Source organism: Macaca mulatta, chromosome 15 (assembly GCF_049350105.2).
Source record: "Macaca mulatta isolate MMU2019108-1 chromosome 15, T2T-MMU8v2.0, whole genome shotgun sequence".
Lineage (NCBI taxonomy): Eukaryota > Metazoa > Chordata > Mammalia > Primates > Cercopithecidae > Macaca > Macaca mulatta.
This window is the reverse complement of record NC_133420.1, coordinates 1,287,418-1,309,400: the sequence shown is the minus strand read 5'-3', so window position 1 is coordinate 1,309,400 and position 21,983 is coordinate 1,287,418. Positions and strand designations below refer to the sequence as shown.

Genomic DNA, 21,983 nt, shown 5'->3' with positions numbered 1-21,983 from the left:
ACATCGGCCTGGATTAAGATGATTTCATTGACATAAGGAACAGAAAATATAATATTTATTCTAATGAGATTCTGTAATCATTACATTATTTTCACAATTATAAGTAATCACTAAATAACTTCCTCCCAAGGATCTAAAAATAAAAATAAGATAACAAAAGAAGGTCACAGTCCTGACAGCTTTATCATGCAAATCACAACTGTGAAAATTAAGCATGTTTTTGAGACTATGCCCTCCTCAAATATCCTTCCTGGAATTTTGTACCAGTAATGGCTGGTAATTCATTGTTATACCAGCTGGAAAGTATATCATTTGGGGTATGTGAAGTAAACATGTAAAGAGAAATGACCACACACACCTGAAACCAGGCCTCATTTCACAACTGTTTCCTACTTTCGATTTGCTTAGTTTACTTCATGAGGTATCTCGAGGAGAGAAAGCAGAGCTGGGATCTGCCCTGAGGCTGCTTCGGGAAGAGCTGGGTGGGCACCAAGACCCTCAGGCCGAGGGCTGAGCTGCGTGGCTATGACCCCATCACTGCAGCTCCCCAAGCGTGTGTCCCTGTGTGTCACGCAAACCCCTGCCACACAGGTGACACACGCCACACGCCTGACACAGGCTCAGCACACAGGGAGCTGCAGGGGCCTTTGAAAGCAGTATGCTGAGAATAGATAGGGCTCAAGGACAGTATCTCCAATTGAACTTTTAATGAACTCCCGTAGGCGCCAAGAAGGCGGGCAGATAAGGAAGAGCATAGAAACAAAGAACTGAGTAGAAGGTTACATCTGGGAAAAGAAAGTTTGTTTTGCATTGCATTCTTTCTGCTGACGTGGGGTTTATGGAGTATAAATAAAGTGAGGCGGAGGCTCTGAGCGCGGCCGCCATGTTCTCTGTGTGTCTTTGTCTTTTGTGTGTTCTTTCATTCTCCACCACCCCCGGCACGGACCCCAACAAGTGGCGCAGCGAGCAGGGTCAGCACGGGTGAGTAGGGGAGAACAAGAAGGGGAACCCCCTAGGGGCGGGTAAGGCCCGGATATTGTTAAGGGGAACCTTCTTAAGCTTTCGTTATGGGGAATTCCATCTCTCTGGCCTCAGAATATTTACGGCTGTTTCAAGGACTGTTGCTGTCTATAGGAGTAAAAGTGAAAGAAAAAGACTTTGAAGTGATGGTTTGCCCATGTTGAACAACATTGTTACTGGTTTCAGTATCAGACTAAAGTGCAGCTGAATCGCAGAGAATGGTTACAGGTAGTAAAAACTCTGCTTAGAGCTCTCCAGTTAGGGGATATTATGCCTCTAAAATTGTGGACCTTGTGTGACTCTATCACTCAGACATTAGAGTTACTTGAGACTGATTCAGAGTGTGGTAATGTAGCCACAGGAGGAAAGATATCTGAGGATTTGGAAAAAATAAAAATAAAATAAATCTGAAATGGAGCCCATTTGTGCCAGGATAACAGAGGATGGGGGGGGGGGGTAGCAAAAGGGGGAGAAGAGAAAAAGCCAGCTCTTCCTTCTTCTAAGGGAAATTCTGACATGCAGTGTATTATGGAAATGCTTCAACAAATATTACAGATATATTCTTCTAATTCACCTTTGCGAGCTTTCCCTGTTTCTTTTCCTTCTGCCCTGTTAAAAGAGGATTTTCCAGTGCCTCCAACCCCCCGGCTTCCTTATCTTTACCTTTGTTTGGCAAAGTTGAAGCCCTGTTCACATCAGACATACTTTAAATTTATACTAAACACCTGTTTAATATGTTAAAACCAGTGTATATGTATATCTTATTGTTTGTTAAAATATTATGAGTATTTCAATAGTCAATAAATAAACACATTAATATTAACTATTAATATTAATATAGTATTAATAACCCCAGCTAGGAAATTGTTATGTTATAGGGGTGCATAGGTTCCACCAATTTACACTCCAAACAGAAGTTGAATATTCGAGCTGCTTAATACATTAACTACCTCTTGATATTTTCTGTGTTTTTAAATTTTAACCATTGTATTGTGTATGTAATGATTCTCAATTTGGTATTAATATACATATTTCCTAGTGAGTAATGATGTTAGACATATAGGTTTATTGTCATTTCTTTGTTCTGCTACTTTTGGTTGGGTTATTTGCCTTTTCTTATTAATATGTTGAGATTCTTTATATTTGGGGATATGAGTATTATTATATATTATATATACTTTTAATTAAAAAAAATTTAAGGAGCTGGATCTGTTTCCAATTATTTGTGCTTCTTTTGCTCCTAATGCTCAGTTTTCAAATGGTGGCAATAATGTCCAATTTAATGCCTTACAAATTAAATTTTTAAAAAGAAATGAAAGCTGCCATTTCTAACTATGGACCTCAATCTCCTTTTATCCTTGGTCTTCTTGATATTTTTCATCAGAAAATTTGATAATTCCTATAGACTGGAAGACTTTGGGGAAGGCTTTTCTTGATCGTTCTCAGTGGTTACAATTGCACAGCTGGTAAATGAACAAGGCACATGTATAGGCTAGAAAAAATGTTATGTGTGATCCCCCTGGACCCACTGAGGAACAACTCACAGGCACGGACCAATATGCTACTCTTAATGCTCAGGCTGGTTTAGATGATGTTGCCTTTACTCAAATCAAGACTTTGTTTTTAAGGGCCTGAAATAAGGTAGAGATAACAGGAAAATGTTCCCTTTCCTCTGTGAAGATTTTACAGGGCACAAATGAACTATATTCAGATTTCGTAGCCCGTCTTCAGGATGCTGTCTTCAAAATTGTGGGTGCTGGCCTTGCTTCAAAAATTGTGTTATAAACATTGTCTTTTAAAAATGCTTATGCTGACTGTTAAAAATTGTTAAAATCGTTAAAGGCCAATGGGGCCAATTTAGATAAATATATTAAAACTTGTGTTAGTGTTGGAGGGGCTATTTATGATGCTCAATTATTTGCTGGAGCTTTGTCTAAAGCCTTAAAAGGAAATAACAGACAAGGTGTTTGTTTGCAGTGTGGTAAACCTAGACATTTCAAAAAAAAGAATGTCATAAAAATTGAACACTTTTATCCCTCAAGGCAGAAAGCTGCCTTCAGAGGTGTACAAATATTGTGGTAAAGGTCGACATTGGACAAATAAATGTCGTTCCAAAACTGATAAAAGTGGAAATTTACTGTCTCCTCTCCTGGGAAACGGGAGCCGGGGCCCACAGGCTTGGGGCCCCAACAATTACAATAGAAGTCTACTACAATATTCAGTGAGCAATGGCCTACAACATTAAGGAATAAATTCAAGTCCTCCTTAAGGATCCCACACCTTACCCCAGTTTCTCAGCTTTATGCGGCAACTAAGCAGAGCGCCGCTGCTGACTTAGCTATTACTCAGCCTTATACTTTGTCTCCTAATAGAGGAGTATATAAATTAGCTATTAGAGTGTGTGGCCCTTTGCCAAAAGGACATGATATTACTAATAAAATGTTTATTTTGGTACAAGTTTCACAATTTATACGCCTAGAGGCAGGGGAACGTATTCTCAATAGAGAGGGTTTCGTAGCACAGAAAAAACTGTTTTTTGGGAAACTTTAGTTTCTAATCAAAAGCCCTTATGTTCATTGCACATTAATGGGATAGTTTTAAAAGAGTTAATTGATACGGGGGTGAATATGTCTATTATTTGTTTAAATTAGTGGCCTATACAATGGGAAAAAAGACAAGTTTCAATTATACTCACTGGCTTGGGTGCTGCTTCTGTGATTTATCAAGACGTAGAACCTTTAACCTGTGTCGGTCCTAAAGGTCAACAAGGTCAAGTGTTTTTTTTAATTTTTATATTGTTCCTATCAATATTAATTTTTGGGAACAAGATCTTTCACAACAATTTGCTGCTTTTTTAAACATTCCTCATATTTCCTCAGCTGCCAAAAATAAGATGTTCAAAATGGGCTACAATCCTTTAAACTCATAGCCACCACTCCTATTTAGGTGAAACAGTGACTATTATTTAAAGAAATACTTAGGACTCTAAAAGAGTAAGTCAAAAAACAAATGGCCGAGAGGAATATAAAGCCACGTATTTCTGCATGGAATTCCTGTCTTTGTCTTGTCTTAAAATTATAAATGTTTACATTAAACCTAGGGAAAGTTTACAGCCTGGTCTTCCTAATCCTGCCCTTATCCCACAAAGTTAAAACCAGAGAAAAGCAGCAAGATGCTTTTGTATCATTACAAACTCAGCTTTCTTTCTACTCACTTAATATTGCCACAGAAAAAATTTAACTGGATTTTCTTATCAATATTTAGGTTATACCTTGGGGGCACAAAATATTCGACCCCAAAAAATTCAAATTCGACGTGATCATTTAAAAACATTAAATGATTTTCAAAAGCTTCTAGGAGACATTAATTGGATGCGTCCTGTTTTAGGAATACCAACATATCAGTTATAACATCTTTTTTCTATTCTAGAAGGAGACAGTCACTTGGACAACTCACGGCATTTAACTCCTTTGGCTTTACAGGAACTCCAGCCTGTTGAAGAGCAACTTCAAAAGGCCCTTCCTTTTGTTTATTTCATACTTTACCTTCTCCCACAGGAATGATTCATCAAACTAGTCGACCACTAAAATGGATCTTTTTGTCCAATAAAATATCTAAACGCTTGGCTACTTATATCGATCGTTTAGCTGAACTGATCATCAAAGGACGGCATCACTGTCGACAACTTTGGGGAGGAGATCCTTCCTTAATTATCTCTCAATTCACTCATAGTCAGATCACTTATCTTCTTGCAACTTCTGATTCTTGGCAAGAAGCTTCATCAATCTTGAGTTACAGTTTATCCTTATCCCTCGGTGCAATAGGGAGAATTGTTTGCTATTCTCATGGTCTTACTTGATTTCCCTACTACTGGTTGTAACATTGTTAGTGATTCTCAATACGCCGTTTATGTTACTTCTTATATTTCTCAGGCCACTTTACCTCTTTGTACTACTTCTTCTCTTCAGAAATTATTTTCTTTGTTGTCCTTTACTTTGAGCCAACGTCGAGCTCCTTTATTCATCACTCATCTTCGTTCTCATTCTCAACTTTCTGGGCCATTAGTTCATGGTAATACTCAGATTGATTTGCTTTTAATCGGCCACCTACATGCTGCAGAACAAAAATATACTCTACATCACACTAATAGTTCTGGCCTTCAACGATGGTTTCATTTAACTCATAAACAAGCTCGTTCTCTTATTCGAGCTTGTCCTTCCTGTGCTCCTTTGAGCATTCCATCCTTCCAACCTGGGGTTAATCCACGAGGTGTCCCTTCTTTTAGACGATTAAAGTATGTTCATCATACCATTGATACCTTTTCTCATTTCTGTTATTACTCATCTCTTAGCTTATTTCGCCATCATGGGCATTCCTCATACTTAAAACTAATAATGCCCCTGCCTATGTCTCTCGTAAATTACAAGTTTTCTTACAGCAATACAATATTCAACATATCACCGGTATCCCGGGCAACAGTCAAGGTCAAGCCATCATTGAGCGCACAAATTTAACTTTAAAAACTTAACTATTAAAACAAAACAAAAAGGGGGAAATGAGCCCCCCAGAAACCAGATTTTGAAACCAGATTTTGAAGGTTCTTTTTACCTTAATTTTTTTGAATCAATGGAGACAATTGCAAGACTCTGCTGTCGTAACCCATCTTTCCTCAACTCCCTCGGTGATAGTCCCTGCTGACAGTTTAAAGGTTTGGTATCCTAATGAAGAAGGTAAGCATGTTCAAGGGCAAGTTCTAAAACAGGGACGGGGCTATGCTCTTGTCCTTACAGGGAGTGGACCTGAGTTGTTTCCTACAAGATGATTGAAACCCTGTTGAAAAGAAAACTGGATTCAGCATGCATTTCTTCCTTTGTTAGATGTGCCTCGGCGGGAGACTTATTTCTCTTAGTGAGGCTTTGTATGAATATTGGACTTATATTCCCTTTCCACCCTTGTATCAGGGAGTCGCCTGAGAGGAGGCGGAAATTAAGGTTTTCACCAATAACATTACTTGGATGCCATCCCCCATATGGACAAGGACAACATAGAACGGGAAACAGCAATTATAATCAGCACATACCAATTTGGAGTGGAAGGACTTCCAATATGTATGGGAAATAGTCCTCATTGTCTCCGAAAATCACATGAAGCTTGGGCTGTTCGTTATAATCATAGTCATGTGGCTGCTAATACTGTTATTATTGTAACTAGAAGTTTTTAATATAATCATACTGTATATAGTAATGAAACTATTCCTAGTTCTTTACTTTTTTGTCCTATTCTAGACGTTTCTTCTAATATTGAGGTGCTGGAGTGACAATAATGTCGGGGAACTAAACCCCGGATTTTATTAGAATACAACGGGATGCAAATAACTGATTGAAGTGTGCACGGTGATTTTCAAACAAAATTTAGTCACATACCTTTGAAATGACACTGGGTAAATAAAAGTATTGCTGCTAACAGTAATGAAACCTTGGTATGGCGTGAAGGAGGCCTGAAGTACAGAGTTATTTTTGGAAGTTGTTAGTTGCAGGCGATGCCATTAGCACTTTTGTGGGGAATATGCCCCTTAATCTTTCTAACCCAAATAACTCCTTTCATATTCAGTTATATCGGAATACCTCCTGATATATTATTTCTTGTGTCCGTAAGCCCCACCTATTATTAGCAGGAAATTTGACATGGGATAATCTTACGGGGATTGTTAATAGTACAGATACGTGTACATTTTTGTCTTGCCTCAATCATTCCTGGTGGCACAATTTTACTGAGGATATTTATATCCTCAGGGCTCGTAAGGAAATTTGGCTACCTGTTAACCTTACGTGACCATGGGGGGCATCACCTCCTGAGACTTATATTTGGACTTCTCTCCAGTGAACCCTCCGTGCCCTTGGACTTATAATTGCCTCGGTGATGAGCCTTGTCGCCATGGTCTCCACTGCAGCCATAGCAGGACTCGCTCTTCGTCAAAGCATACAAAATGCTGAATTTATGCAGCAATGGCACGAACAATCTCACCGGTTATGGCTTCAACAACGAAACATTGATTCTCAACTTGCTGAAAGATTGGACAACATGGAGCAAGCATTGACATGGCTTGGAGATCAGCTCACTGTACTCAGTACTCGGATGACATTACAATGTGATTGGAACTCCACTCAATTTTGTGTAACGCCTGTGCCTTTTAACATCTCTCAAAATTGGACTGTAATCCGAAAATTATTAGTAGGCCATAAAAATATTAGTTTGGACATCCAAGAGCTCACTCAGAACATTTCCGAAGCATTTCAACAACAATTACATGTGTTGTCCGGAACTGTAACCCTTCAGGAGCTGGGTCAGCGCCTTGCTTTAACCCATGGACCCAGATGAAGATATGGATTTCTACAATCTCTGGAAGTATATTGCTTTGGGCACTTGGATTGGGTCTACTTCTTTTGGTGATTCGATGCTCCCTCCATCGCCTCCAAAAACAAAAGAAAACACAAGAACAAATATGGGCTACCTTTTTAGGATTGAGGCAAAACAAAAAAAAAGGGGGGGGGGAAATGCAGGGGCCTTTGAAAGCAGTATGCTGAGAATAGATAGGGCTCAAGGACAGTATCTCCAATTGAACTTTTAATGAACTCCCGTAGGCGCCAAGAAGGCGGGCAGATAAGGAAGAGCATAGAAACAAAGAACTGAGTAGAAGGTTACATCTGGGAAAAGAAAGTTTGTTTTGCATTGCATTCTTTCTGCTGACGTGGGGTTTATGGAGTATAAATAAAGTGAGGTGGAGGCTCTGAGCGCGGCCGCCATGTTCTCTGTGTGTCTTTGTCTTTTGTGTGTTCTTTCATTCTCCACCACCCCCGGCACGGACCCCAACAGGGAGCGATCAGTAAGTGGTGACTAGAGAGAAGTGACGGCCTTCAGCGTGGACGGAGAAAACAGGCCACAGACTCACAGAGGAAACGCCACAGATCCACAGACGGAGAAAACACCACAGACGCACGGACGGAGGAAACACCACAGACGCACGGAGGGAAGAAAAGCGCCACAGACGCATGGAGGGAGGAAAAGTGCCACAGACGCAGGGACGAAAGAAATGCCACTGACACACGGATGGAAGAAACACCACAGACGCATGGATGGAGGAAACGTGCCACAGAGGCACACACGGAGAAAACAGGCCACAGATGCACGAACGGAGGAAACGCCACACATGCACGGACGGAGGAAACAGGGCAGAGACGCCCACACACCAGTGTGGAACGTCGGACAGGAACGTCCTGGCCATGCACTGTCCACTCCCCCTAGAGACTTCCCACCCCAGAGCACTCAGGATGGCTGTGGAGCGCCTGCCACGCACCCCAGAGGCGAAGCTGGGGAGCCAGAGATGAACAGGTTCACGTCCATCAAATGCAGCTGCAGTCCCTGTAATAACTGCAGGTCACTATTAAACAGAAGGGCACCTCACTTGGAATAAAAGCACTCTGCATAAAAGAACTAAAGATTGGCTGGAGACAGCTTAGAAACCGTCACCATTATTCTTGTTAGTGACAGCGAAGCTTCAAGAGTGGTCATTTTTCCTGTAGAAATCCCACAGAGGTGATTCCTGGAACTCATTTAGAATATTTCTTTCCCAGAAACCACACAACCAAGAACTTAATAGTGCCGTCTCTTGACCAGAAAGATTCAGATTTCTGATGAAACTAAACCCTGTCCAGCCTCCTGATTCTAGAAGATGCTATACAGAAAAGCTAACTCAAAGGGGTCTCATTTCTTTTGTCGTCCATGACACATATAAAAAAAAATTTTAAATATTCAAAAAATGTAGGAATTGTACAGTGAATACCCATGTGTCTACCCCCTGGATCACAGATTAGATTTAAATGTAAAGTTCTAAAGGTTCCCAGCTAAGGAAACGTGCAGTGTAAGCCTCTACCTGGTTAGAACCAAGGGGAATGGAATGAGCTTTCCCCAGCCTTGCTGCTCAGCTGGGAGGAGCTGCCACAGCTCAGCCACCCCACCCCAGAGCACCCAGGATGGCTGTGGAGTTCCTGCCACCCACCCCAGACGTGAGGCTGGATAACCAATCGCGGTGTTAAGAATGAGCCAGCCTTTAGAGGCCATGTGGTCTATACTTGAATAGAAAATGTTCCAGGAAACTAAAGATTCCAATGCGTGTGCTGAATTCCTAACCATTTGAAACCCAGGCTCCTCATCTATATACAAAGAACAACGCTCTCTCCTGGGAAAGCATTTCAGAAGCACGAAAAAGGATCCACATGAGAGCAGCTGAAAACTACAAGGCATCATGCAATTATAAACCTTTTTCTATATCTTTGTTTCAAGGAATGTCAGCATTCTAAATATTGCAGTTCATCCCACATCACCTTTCAGGAGCAAATCATAACGATCAAAACTATCAGCAGAATCACTACCAGCTCAGTCACCACGTGCTTCTTCTTCCTGCATGACAATTCCTGCAGAACGATGGGACCATCCCAGAATGGCTCCCTGCCATCATGTGCCCATTCTCCTTCCCCAGGGAGCTATTCCTGTACTCATGGGGCATGGGAAACCTGTATAACGTCACCAGAAAGTCCTTGTTTGACTTACACACTTCCCAGAAGGGCTGATTTTATCCAGACTCCTAACTGTGTCAAACACTAAACCTAAAAAATCATCAAGAAACCAAAGAAATGTAAGGCCAGGTCCTGCCCCAGGTGCATGGCTACTAGGGGAGAAATAGAAAATGAGACATGAAAGGAAACTTTTAAGATATTCAGACCATCACTGGATGATTCCAGGAACCCATTACAGATCATTGCTGTTCCTAATAACAGGAAAGAAATTCTAAAATCCCAACAGGCATGGTGAGTCCCTCACTTGCATGAAGTGAAAATAATAATCCATCACTCTCTTCAAAAGGACAAAAGAAAAACTCTACTTCCTCTTCATATTAATTTGTGTAAAGCAACTTAAGTGAGAAAATCTTAATGTCTGGACTGTGATATCAATAGCAAAATAATCCCAAGATTCCCAATTAAAAGATACAGACGGCCTGAATGACTTTAAAACAAGAAAAACTGACTATATGCTGCCTACAAAAAACTCAGTTCAGCCGCAAAGACACACATAGACTAAATGTGAAGGGATGGAAAAACACATTCCACATTAATGGAAATCAAAAGTGAGCAAGAGTAGCCATATTTATTTCAGATCAATCACAATTTAAGTCAAAAACTGTAAAAAGGAGAAGAAAAGGTAATTATATAATAAAGAGATCAAAATAGCAAAAGGATATAACAATTACGAGTATATGTGCACCCAACAACAAAGCACTCAGATATGTAAAGCAAATATTAGTAGATCTAAATAGAAAGAGAGGTCTGGCGCAGTGCCTCATGCCTATAATCCCAGCATTTTGGGAGGGATGTGGAGGCAGGTGGATCACCTGAGGTCAGGAGTTTAATACCAGTCTGGCCAACATGGTGAAACCTTCTCTCTACTAATACAAAAAATTAGCCCAGCATGGTGGCACATGCCTGTAATCCCAGCTACTTGGGAGGCTGAGCCAGGAGAATCACTTGAACTCAGGAGGTGGAGGTTGCAATGAGTTGAGATTGCACCTCTGCACTCCAGCCTAGGCAACAACAGCAAAACTCTGTCTCAAATAAATTTATATATACATAAATACACACACACACACACATATATATATGTGTGCGTGTATATATATATATATATATATATATATATATATGGAGAGAGAGAGAGACAGAGAGAGACAGGGAGACACCAACACAACAATAGTAGGAGCTTCAAAATCCCACTGTCAGCACTGGAGGTCATCTAGACAAAAAATAACAACAAAACATCAAATTTAAAGTCCAGTGTAGACCAAATGGACCTATCAGACATTTACAGAACATTTCATCCAACAGATACATAATGCACATTCTTCTCCTCAGCACATGGAACATTCTCTAGAATCCACCACATGTTAGGCTACAAAAGAATTCTCAATACATTTTTTCTAAAATTGAAATAACATCTAGGATATTCTCAGACTCTAACAGAATAAAGCTATAAATCAACAACAAGGAACAGACACTTCTCAAAAGAAGACATTTATGCAGCCAATAGAGACATGAAAAAATGCTCATAATATAGAATGAGACCACCACTTCTCCTGTTGTCTTTCCCAACTTTTCCCCGTCTCCCCTTTTCCCTAGTTTATAAGACAGGAGAAGGGGGAGAAAACAAAAAGTTGGAAGGAAACAGAAGTAAGATAAATAGCTAGACGACCTTGGCACCACCACCTGGCCCTGGTGGTTAAAATAATAATAATAATATTAACCCCTGACCCAAACTACTAGTGTTATCTGTAAATTCCAGACATTGTCTGAGAAAGCACTGTAAAACGTTTTGTTCTGTTAGCTGATGCATGTAGCCTCCCATCATGTTTTGTCTGCGGCTAGTCCTGCTACAATAATCACTCGCCATCAGAGAAATGCAAATCAAAACCACAATGAGATACCATCTCACACCAGTTAGAATGGCGATCATTAAAAAGTCAGGAAACAACAGGTGCTGGAGAGGATGTGGAGAAATAGGAACACTTTTACACTGTTGGTGGGACTGTACACTAGTTCAACCATCGTGGAAAACAGTGTGGTCATTCCTCAAGGATCTAGTACTAGAAATACCATTTGACTCAGCCATCCCAATACTGGGTACATACCCAAAGGATTATAAATCATGCTGCTATAAAGACACATGTACATGTATGTTTATTGCGGCACTATTCACAACAGCAAAGACTTGGAACTAATCCAAATGTCCATCAATGACAGACTGGATTAAGAAAATGTGGCACATATACACCATGGTATACTATGCAGCCATAAAAAAGGATGAGTTCATGTCCTTTGTAGGGACATGGATGGAGCTGGAAACCATCATTCTCAGCAAACTATCGCAAGGACAGAAAACTAAACACCGCAAGTTCTCACTCATAGGTGGGAAATGAACAGTGAGATCACTTGGACACAGGAAAGGAAACATCACACACTGGAGCCTGTTGTGGGGAGGGGGGAGGCGGGAGGAGGGAGGGATAGCATTAGGAGATATACCTAATGTAAATGATGAGTTAATGGGTGCAGCATACCAACTTGGCACGTGAATACACATGTAATAAACCTGCACATTGTGCACATGTACTCTAGAACAAAAAGTTTAATTAAAAAAAAAATCAACAACAAGGAGAACTTTCAAAACTGTATAAATACATAGAAATTACACAATATGCCCTTGAATAGCCAATGGGTCAATGAAGAAATGAAGAAGGAAATTTAAAAATTTCTTGAAATAAATGAAAACAGAAACACAACATATCAAAGTTTATGGTATACAGCAAAAGCAGTATTAAGAGGAAAGTTTATAACAATGAACTCCTACATTTAAAAAACAGATTTAAAATAAACAACCTAACAACGAACTGCAATGAGCTAGAAGAGCAAGAACAAATCAAATCCAAAAGTGGTAGAAGAAAAGAAATAACAAAGATCAAAGAGGAACTAAATAAACTTGAAACTAACAAATATAAAAATGAAGAAAAAAATATTGGTTTTTTGAAAAGATAAATAAAATAGACAAACCATTAGCTACACTAAGCAAACAAAAAGAAATCCCAAAGAAATAAAATTAGAAACAGAAAAGGAGAATGATAGTTGATACTACAGAAATACAAGGGATCATTACAGACTATTTTGAACAATTGTATGTCAACAGATTGGAAAATCTAGAAGAAATGGATAAATTCCCAGACACGTACAACCTACCAAGATGGAACCAAGAAGAAACGGAAATCCTGAAGAGACCAATAATGAGTAACACGTATGACTAAGTAATAATAAAAAGTCTCCCAACAAAGAAAACCCCAGAACTAGGTGACTTCGCAGCTGAACTCTACACATTTTTATTTCAATTCTTCTCAAACTATCCCAAAAGTATTGAAGAGGAGGGAATTCTGCCAAGTTCATTCTTCAAGACCAGCATTACCCTGATACCAAAATAAGGCAAGGACACAATAAAAAGAGAAAACTATAGGTCAATATTCCTGATGAACACAGATGCAAAAATCCTCAACAAAATACTAACAAACTGAATCCAACAGCAAATCAAAAAGATTATACACCATGATCAAGTGGGATTTATCCCACGATGCAAGGATTGCTCATCAAACACAAATCAATAATCATGCTACATCACATCAACAGAATTAAGGACAAAAACCATAATATCATTTCGATAGATACAGAAAAAGCATTTGATAAAATTCAACGCTGCTTCATGATAGAAAGTCTCAACAAACGAGGCACTGAAGGAAACATACCTCAACACAATAAAGGCCATATGTGACAAACCCACAGCTAACATAATGGGGAATGGGGAAACACTAAGAGCTTTTTCTCTGAGATCTGTAAAAGACAAGGACGCCCACTTGTGCCACTCCTATTCAACACAGCACTGAACGTCCTAGTCAAGAGCAGTCAGGCAAGAGAAAGAAATCAAGGGCACCCAAAGTGGAAAGGAGGCACTCTAATTATCTGTTTTCAGACAATGTGCTCTTATATATTAAAAAAAAAAAAAAGACTCCAGCAAAAATCTCTTTGAACTGATAAACAAATTCAGTAAAGTTACAGAATACAAAATCAACATATAAATATCAGTAGCATTTCTATAGACCAACAATGAGCCAGTGAAAAAAGAAATCAAGAAAGCAATCCCATTTAACTACAAAAATATAAAATAAAAATAAAAATACCTCAGAAGAAATCTAACCCAGAAGGTTAAAGATCTCTATGAGGAAAACGATATTCTACCCTCGGAAGGTAGAACAGTGGCTTCTAGAGACAGGAAAGGGCGGCGGGAAGGCAGAAAGGGAGAGGTTGTCTAATGGATACAAAATTACATCTAGATAGTAAAAATAAGGGTTAGTGTGCTATAGCCTTGTAGGGTGACTACAGTTTACAATTTATTGTATATTTTCAAGCAGCTAGAAGAGAGGATTTTAAATATTCCCAGCATTAAGAAATGACAAATGTTTGAGATGATGGACATGCTAATTACCCTGAGTTGCTAATTACACACGAAAAACATGTATTGAAATATCATACTGTATCCCATGGATATGTACTATAATGTGTCCATTAAAAATAATAATTGTTAAAAACCCAAGGGTCATTTCTCATGTGTCCTTTGTCAGTGTTGTGGTCCATTGGTGGAGACCTAGCCATTTGCAAGTAAGACTATAGTCACTTGAGCTGAAAGCAAATGAATCGTCACAAAAATTACCACTGGCACCGAGTCTTCTTTCCAGAATTTCCTGCCCACAGCACTGCCACAGTCACTGTGGGCAGGAAAGACACACTAGCACCCAAGTTTCAACCCCAGTAAAGTTGATGCTTTTATTTCTCTGGTTTGGAATAGGTGTGTGTTCATAATTTACGTTTACTCCAACTGTCCCCTTGCTTAAATAGCTTCTTAAGGATAACTTCCTCTTACTAAATCCCAACAGCTTCTGAGCATCCATTATATTCTCCAAAGTAAATAAAAAGAGAAAACGTGTTGAAAGCCTGATAATGTTCACTTAAGAATCCAGCATGATGTACAGCTTGAAATGGCTACTCCACCTTGTTCCTTTACATGACTTTTAAAGTAGCCCCAGTTATTATACATAATTGAAGTCATAATTTCTGCAATACCATTAGGTCCACGAACGGTGGGGCCAGGGGACTTCAAAGTCTGTCTCCGATTTTTTTTTTTTTTAAAAAGGAAAGCTCATGAGAGTAGGTAATGAAAATAAATATTCACACAACTCGGAACAGGGGATGGTGAAACATAAAGCTCCAGCCTGGCACAGGTGTCCAGCCAGTGAGGGTGGGGACACAGACTCATACGGTCCCCACAATCCCTCAGAAATGCCACAGACAGGTGGGTGGCCTGAGACAGAGCCAGGCTCCGAATTCCGGGAGCTGTCTGGCTCATGTGCACCTCATGTGGTCCACACTGCACGAGGATGCCCAACGTCACCAGTCCCGGTGCAGAACACAAGAATGCCCCATGGCATGAGCCCCCGCTGCACAGCATAGCCCGAGGGTGCCAGCTCAGACTCCTACACACGCTGGTCACCAAGGCACTGCCCTCCAGGAAGGAGGACCCCAGAGGTCGTGGCAGGGTGAGGTTCTGCTCTTCATCATCCGCGAGCAGAGGGGAAAGTCCCAGCAGACATTTGGGGAGCCTCTACACGTGGTTCTGGGACTCTGAGTGGAGGTTCAAAGATGTCCCCAGGTACGCCAGACTCAAACCTAAAAAAGACCCATTCTTCCAGATATGCCCAGACTGGAACCTATATAGGCCATCCTTCCTAGCTTTTCTCTGGAAAAGCAGGCTTAAAAGAGTATCGACTAAAAGGGGCCACCAGGAAGACAGAAGTCCTATCTTTAAAAAAAGATTTTTTTTTTTTTTTTTAAAAAAGAGGCACTGAGGCTCTGACCCATCTGAGCACAGAGTACATGCTCGGCAGCCTCTGTCAGAGCAGAGCAAGTACACACATGCTCTCCATGCCCTGTGCTCCCAGCACCCGTGCTCCCCGCACCCATGCTTCACACGCCCGTGCTCCCCACACCCGTTCTCCCCGCACCCGTCCTCTCCACGCCCATGCTCCCTACACCTATCTGTGCTCCCCATGCCTATGCTCCCTGCAGCCGTGCTCCCCGCACTGTGCTCCCTGCGCCCATGTCTGCTCCTCGAGCTCTCTTCCACTGGTTTCCTCTGTACATCCCTCTTGATAGTCACTGTCACCTCGAATCACCTGGCTAAATGGAGGTAAAGCAAAAGTCTAGAGTAGCACATTGGAGGACAGAGTGGAAGTGGCTATTTACCAAGCAGGGCTATGAGATGAGCGCATCTGATCCCCATTAATCCTGACGGTCAGTTGATTAGCCCTGTTCAACAGCTGGGGACACTGAGGTGTGGAAGGACGGGCTTGCTTACCCCAGACGATGCTGACAGTGTGGGCCCAGCCCAGTCCCACAGCCACCAGGAGGAGGCTCCTCACTGGGCAGGCGCGGAGGTGCAGCCCAGAGAACGCTTGGGACCCTGGCACAGACTCCTCAGGAAGGAAACAGAAAGGCCCACAGAGACTCAAGCAGCACAGAAGAAGGTCACCCACAAGTTAAAAATAGATGTTTGTGCTTTACCGTCCCAGAGTGCTAAAAATCCAACCCACTCACACGCACAGCCTGACGTGAGCCTGGCCTCCTGCAGCACTGGGCTAAGCGAGAGACGTACCTGCCTCTCTCCCGACAATAGCAGACTTGGCAGCTATTCTTCAATGTACTTGACACGCTTCCGTGAGGGATTAAGCGACACTCTGTCGACACTGGCTAAGTTTAATCCTGACACAGCCAACCATCTAGATCTGCAGTGAACAAACAACTTACTTTGGATGATTCTGCCACTAACAAAGACCCTGAATCTCCCACCAAAGCTTAGTGACACGACTTACCTTTCTGTTTTCATTTCAGGTACACTGGCCCACATGATCTAATTTACCTGCTGATAATGCCTTGGAAAGACCACCAGGGGGCCCCACACCATTTTCAGCTTTAGAGGGATGTGAATTTCCCTTTGATGAGAAAGGTGATGGGGAAATAAAACAAGGATCCAAAACAGATGCCTGTGTGTTTCCTGGGAGTGATAAAGTCAGGAACTGCCTCTGTGTGTCAGGCGAGGGAGTAACAGAGACAATGGCACCAACTCCTGAGACAGAGGACCTGATGCATGGTGCAGCCACCGCCTGTGGCCAAGGAAATTCCAGGGAATGTAGACCCCAGTTGTATGGTACAGCCACCATGTGCGACCACAGAAATTCCAGGAATGCAGACCCTCAGTCACATGGTACAGCCACTATCTGCAGCCACAGAAATTCCAGAGAACGCAGACCCTCAGACACATGGTACAGCCACTATCTATGGCCATGGAAATTCCAAGGAATGCAGACCCTCAGTCACATGGTACAGCCACCATATATGGCCACGGAAATTCCGAGGAATGCATACCCCAGTCGCATGGTGCAGCCACAGCCTGCAGCCACAGAAATTCTGGAGAACGCAGACCCCAGTCGCATGGTACAGCCACTACCTATGGCCATGGAAATTCCAGAGAACAGAGACCCTCATTCCCATGGTACAGCCACCACCTATGGCCACGGAAATTCAGGGGAACGCAGACCCTCAGTCACATGGTACAGCTACCACCTGTGGTCACAGAAATCCTGGGGAACACAGACTCCAGTCGCATGGTGCAGCTACCACCTATGGTCACAGAAATCCTGGGGAACACAGACTCCAGTCGCATGGTGCAGCCACCACCTGCAGTCACGGAAATTCCAGGGAATGCAGACCCCAGTCACATGGTACAGCCACCATCTATGGCCATGGAAATTCCAGGGAACATAGACACCAGTCGCATGGTGCAGCCACCACCTGTGGCCATGGAAATTCTGGGGAATGCAGGCCCCAGTCTCTAAAGTATGAACTTCACTGCAGTGAATGTGGAAGAGTTTCTCTCTGTGCAGAGCTCAGTATCCAGAAGGGGAGATGGCTCCAGGAATGCCTTCCTCCTCTTCAGAGCTCAGGGCCTAGGGCTGACACCCTTGGGAGGGGTCCTTGTTCAGCAATTGTGCCTGGAGAGGGTCCCCCAACACTCACCGTGCACCTCCTAGGAGCGGAGGCTACAACAGGGAGCCAGAGACCAAGCTCTGCTCAGACAACAGTGAGCTGATGGCCTTCCACTCTAAGTTCAACAGGGACCCAGGGACCAAGCTCTGCTCAGACAACAGTGAGTTGATGGCCTTCCACTCTAAGTTCAACAGGGACCCAGGGACCAAGCTCTGCTCAGACAATAGTGAGCAGATGGCCTTCCACTCTAAGTTCAACAGGGACCCAGGGACAAAGTTCTGCTGAGACAACAGTGAACTGATGGCCTTCCACTCTAAGTTCCAACTGCATGGAATGTGTATTCCATGAATGCTTGTTAAATGAATGATTCATATAAGGTCATCTGTGCTGACCTTTGCTGGTCTGCTGACTGTGAGCTTCAGAGCATAGGCCTCATTCCTGGAGCAGCCAGCTCTTCCCAGAGCGACGGCCACTGCAGGGCAAAGCCCAGAGCTTGTCCTGCAGCAACACACTCAGGACCCTGCGCTGGGCACGCTGGGGGCCTCTCCAGCAGAAGATCCCCAGCCCTGACCGTGCAATAACAGTGAACCCCAGGGGAGTCCCAAGTGCTCAAAATCATGTAAATGTCCATTGTGATTTAACATATCAATTTTAGAAGAAAGGGCATATTGCCACCTCCCTCCTCAAACTAGGGACTATAAATCGATCCATCACCCTAACTGAGACTCTGCCTTAAATTCTGCTAAAACTACCATCCAAACACTCAAATTTACATTAGCGTTAAGGGAAAAAAAAAACTAAACCAAACACCTGTAAGAAACGGTCAAGTAACCTGTGATACATCAACCCAAAGATTAAACATGAAAACAATGAAGTAGCAAGATATTAAAAGAATATAAACTCTATGTACATCATGGCCCAAGGTTCTAAAATTACACAGAGACAAAGACTGGAATGGAAGGGGGATATGTTTACAGATACATTTTTTATTTTTTAATATTACTTCTCTAATGTATGATTTGACTAACCAGATAATTCAGTAAAAAATTAAAAAATTAATTATGCCTATAGATAAATATGTAAAGAATCCTTTTCTTTGATGCCAATGGAATTAGTTTGGGTCTGACCCACAGTCTTCAATCTTTTAATTAAGACACAAAAATCATCTTTCAAGCTGTTAGGAAAAAAAGAAGAAAAAGATTGAAAACCAGGAGCCCAGAAAAAAAGGACTCGCTATGTATCACAGCGTCTCTCCACGCCTCTCCACCCCGGACAGTGCTCCCTCTTTCCCCATTTTCATACCTACTGCACAAAACACTTAGTAAAGAACTATCTCAATTCATGAGTCACACAGCACAAAGGGCCAGTGTCGCTGCCAAACATACCCTGCAGCCCCAAAACGAAGAGGCAACTGGTTCCTTCCTTCCTCAGTGAAGGAAGAATGAGAGGCTGCTGGTTGTCATTTTAAATCTCACACCTCAATGTCTTAGCACTTTCCTGCTTTGTTGGTTTCCAGGGCTTATTAAAATTAACCACCCCCACCCCCGCGGATATTGAAGAAAGAAAGCAGGAAGGTTGTGCAGGCTTCCAAGAGGCAGAGCCCTGCTTCCGCACCCACCTCTGTCTTTCTACCCACAGCAGCCGGGTTTACCAATTAGTCTCCCTTAAAGAGCAGTTTATGCTCATCGCGAACAAATGGATGCAATTGCTTCTTTTGAGATGCAGCAAGTTTTGGGCCCTCAGCAAAAAGAAAAAGAAAAAGAAAGAAAGAAAGAAAGAAAGAAAGAAAGAAAGAAAGAAAGAAAGAAAGAAAGAAAGAAAGAAAGAAAGAGAGAGAGAGAGAGAGAAAGAAAGAAAGAGAGAGAAAGAAAGAGAGAGAAAGAAAGAAAGAAAAAAGAAAAGAAAAGAAAAGAAAGAAAGAAAGAGAGAAAGAGAGAGAAAGAAAGAGAGAGAAAGAAAGAAAGAAAGAAAAAAGAAAAGAAAAGAAAAGAAAAAAAGAAAGAAAGAAAGAAAGAGAGAAAGAGAGAGAAAGAAAGAGAGAGAAAGAAAGAAAGAAAGAAAAAAGAAAAGAAAAGAAAAGAAAAAAGAAAGAAAGAAAGAAAGAAAGAGAGAAAGAGAGAGAAAGAAAGAGAGAGAAAGAAAGAAAGAAAAAAGAAAAGAAAAGAAAAGAAAGAAAGAAAGAAAGAAAGAGAAAAAACAGGGCACTGGCACAACAGTCATAACCTCTGCATGGCACACACACAGAAGGAAAGTTAAAGCCCTGGAGGCGGAGGCGTTCGGAAAGGGAAGGTGGAAGTAGGAAGGACGCCCACGGGATAGAGTGGTCAGAAACAGACCACCTCACCAAAGGGCGCCTTAGACGTTCCAGAGGACAAAATGCCCCTCTTTCCAGGGTAAACACCCATTTGCCAAACTCAGCCAGTGACGGTAAGCAGGAGTTTGCTTTTTTTTTAAGGCGTCTGAGTAACGATGACAAGAGCAAGAAATGAGCTTAATAATGGGACTGACAGGGCCCTGGGCTGGTGACTCTGCTGATGTGCACAGCATCAAAACCCAGGTTCCTCAATGCGCTCCTCCGCAGTTCAGGACAGCACTACAACTCACCCCATCAATCACTGCTTAAAAAATCAGTTCTAAAAAAAGACGACCCATTTGAAAGCAGCCGGAGGAGGAAGACAGAGAGTGTCTCACAGAATCCAACCGCTTGTAGCCTCGGAACCATAACAAGAATATGAAACTAGCGGGTCCAGTGTGAGGCAGAACAGAGACGCCGTCACGGCTCTCAGGAGGCTGAGCAGGAAGCGCATGGCTCAGGCCCTGCAACGCCCTAAGGGCGCCTGGAGCAGCCCACAGGCCTGTGTCCTTCGTGTGGGTTCACCTTCCTAGTTTCCTGGGTAAATTCAATGTACAGCATTTATTCGCCAAGAAAAGAACATTCAAATCAAACTACTGTCATAACTCTGAAGGGCTCTTAACACTCCAGTCCACACGTTCAAAAGCCCACAAATATCAGTGCTGCCACTGTGCAGGTAACAATGTTTTGGATGCATCATGCACGTAACCAGTAACGACGTTTTCATGTTTTCCGTAGCCATCTCATTCAGGATACTAAAATGATCTGTGACGACTTGATACTTAGTTATCTGTGATTTTCAGATAGATTTAACAAGGCTACCTGGCCAAGAAGGCCTCAGCCTCCTGAACCTGGGCACCGGTGCCCCTACGTGCACCCGGGGCCTGGGGAGCGCAGTCTCCACCACCTCTCGCTCTTCAATGTTAAATGTCCTCCCGGAGCGCCTGCGTCGTGGGCCCAGGCTCGGCCCCTCCTGGAGAGCCCTTTCCACATTACAGGACAGGGGAAGCCCAGAGCCCGCGCTGCAGCGCCACTGACGTCCCGGAGTCCCCGATTCCTGCTCCTTCCCGTCCGCGGAGGCTGGCGGGGAGGGCCTGGGACCCATTTTAGTTTTCGGTTTTGTCACGAGCCGGAAGGCGACAGCACATGCGAGCGCAGGAAACCCTTTTTTAAAATCTTCCAACGGAAACGCGAGGGGTGCCTGACTGCCTCGGAGACGCTAGGCGGGAACCCAGAGCACCCCTGCCGTTTCCCGCATTGCAGCAGCCGGGACCCCGCCCACGCCGCGGGGGGCCCGAGGCGACAGGAGGCCCGCCGGGATCCGGCCGTTTCTTCCTCGACAAGCTGGGGGGTGGCGTGGGGCGGAGTTGGGGGGCGGGGGCAACTTAAGAAGTGATCGCGCTGTACCCAGGATTCGGAGGGGAAGCCCGGCCCCATCCTACAGCTCAGAGGCAGAACGACCCCGGAAGGTGCTCCAGGCGACCCCCTCTACCAGGCTCAATTTAAAACATAAACCGGAGAGGGTGGAAAGCTCACTATTTTCCGAATGGAGGTTCCTATCGCCATGTTCCTTCCTCCTCCGCCCCACCCGGCATGGACCCCGGGGCTGCCTTGCCGGCTCCCGCCGCCCCGCAGGTACCCCTGCCGCTCCCGGGCACGGGCTTCTCCCCAGTTCTTCCCATCGCTTCCCCGCTCTTCTCCCCAGTTCTTCCCATCGCTTCCCCACCTTTCCCCGGGTCCTCCCATCGCTTCCCCCTCTTCTGCCCGGTTCCCCCATCCCCTTCGCCCTGTTCTCCCCTTCTCCCTCTTCTCCCCTTCTCCGTCCGTCCCTCCCTCGCCGCCCGGAGGGGGGCGCGCACCTTGAGCATGTC

The 21,983-nt window shown here is 43.2% G+C and overlaps 1 protein-coding gene across 3 annotated transcripts; it reads left to right on the top strand.

Moving 5' to 3' along the window:
- The first annotated feature begins 853 nt into the window (after positions 1-853).
- On the top strand, positions 854-19,362 carry LOC144334899 (uncharacterized). Of its 3 annotated transcripts, none has more exons than XM_077966739.1 (2): positions 854-981; positions 16,605-19,362. In XM_077966739.1, exon 2 carries the CDS (start codon positions 16,861-16,863, stop codon positions 17,860-17,862), a length of 1,002 nt encoding a protein of 333 aa, XP_077822865.1. In that variant the 5' UTR covers positions 854-981; positions 16,605-16,860; the 3' UTR covers positions 17,863-19,362. The 3 variants fall into 3 exon arrangements, 1 of the variants encoding a protein (XP_077822865.1); XR_013405154.1 differs by lacking the exon at positions 16,605-19,362 and adding an exon at positions 5,811-6,269 and having other exon boundaries at positions 862-981; XR_013405153.1 differs by lacking the exon at positions 16,605-19,362 and adding an exon at positions 7,894-9,040 and having other exon boundaries at positions 873-981.
- Positions 19,363-21,983: the final 2,621 nt, after the last annotated feature.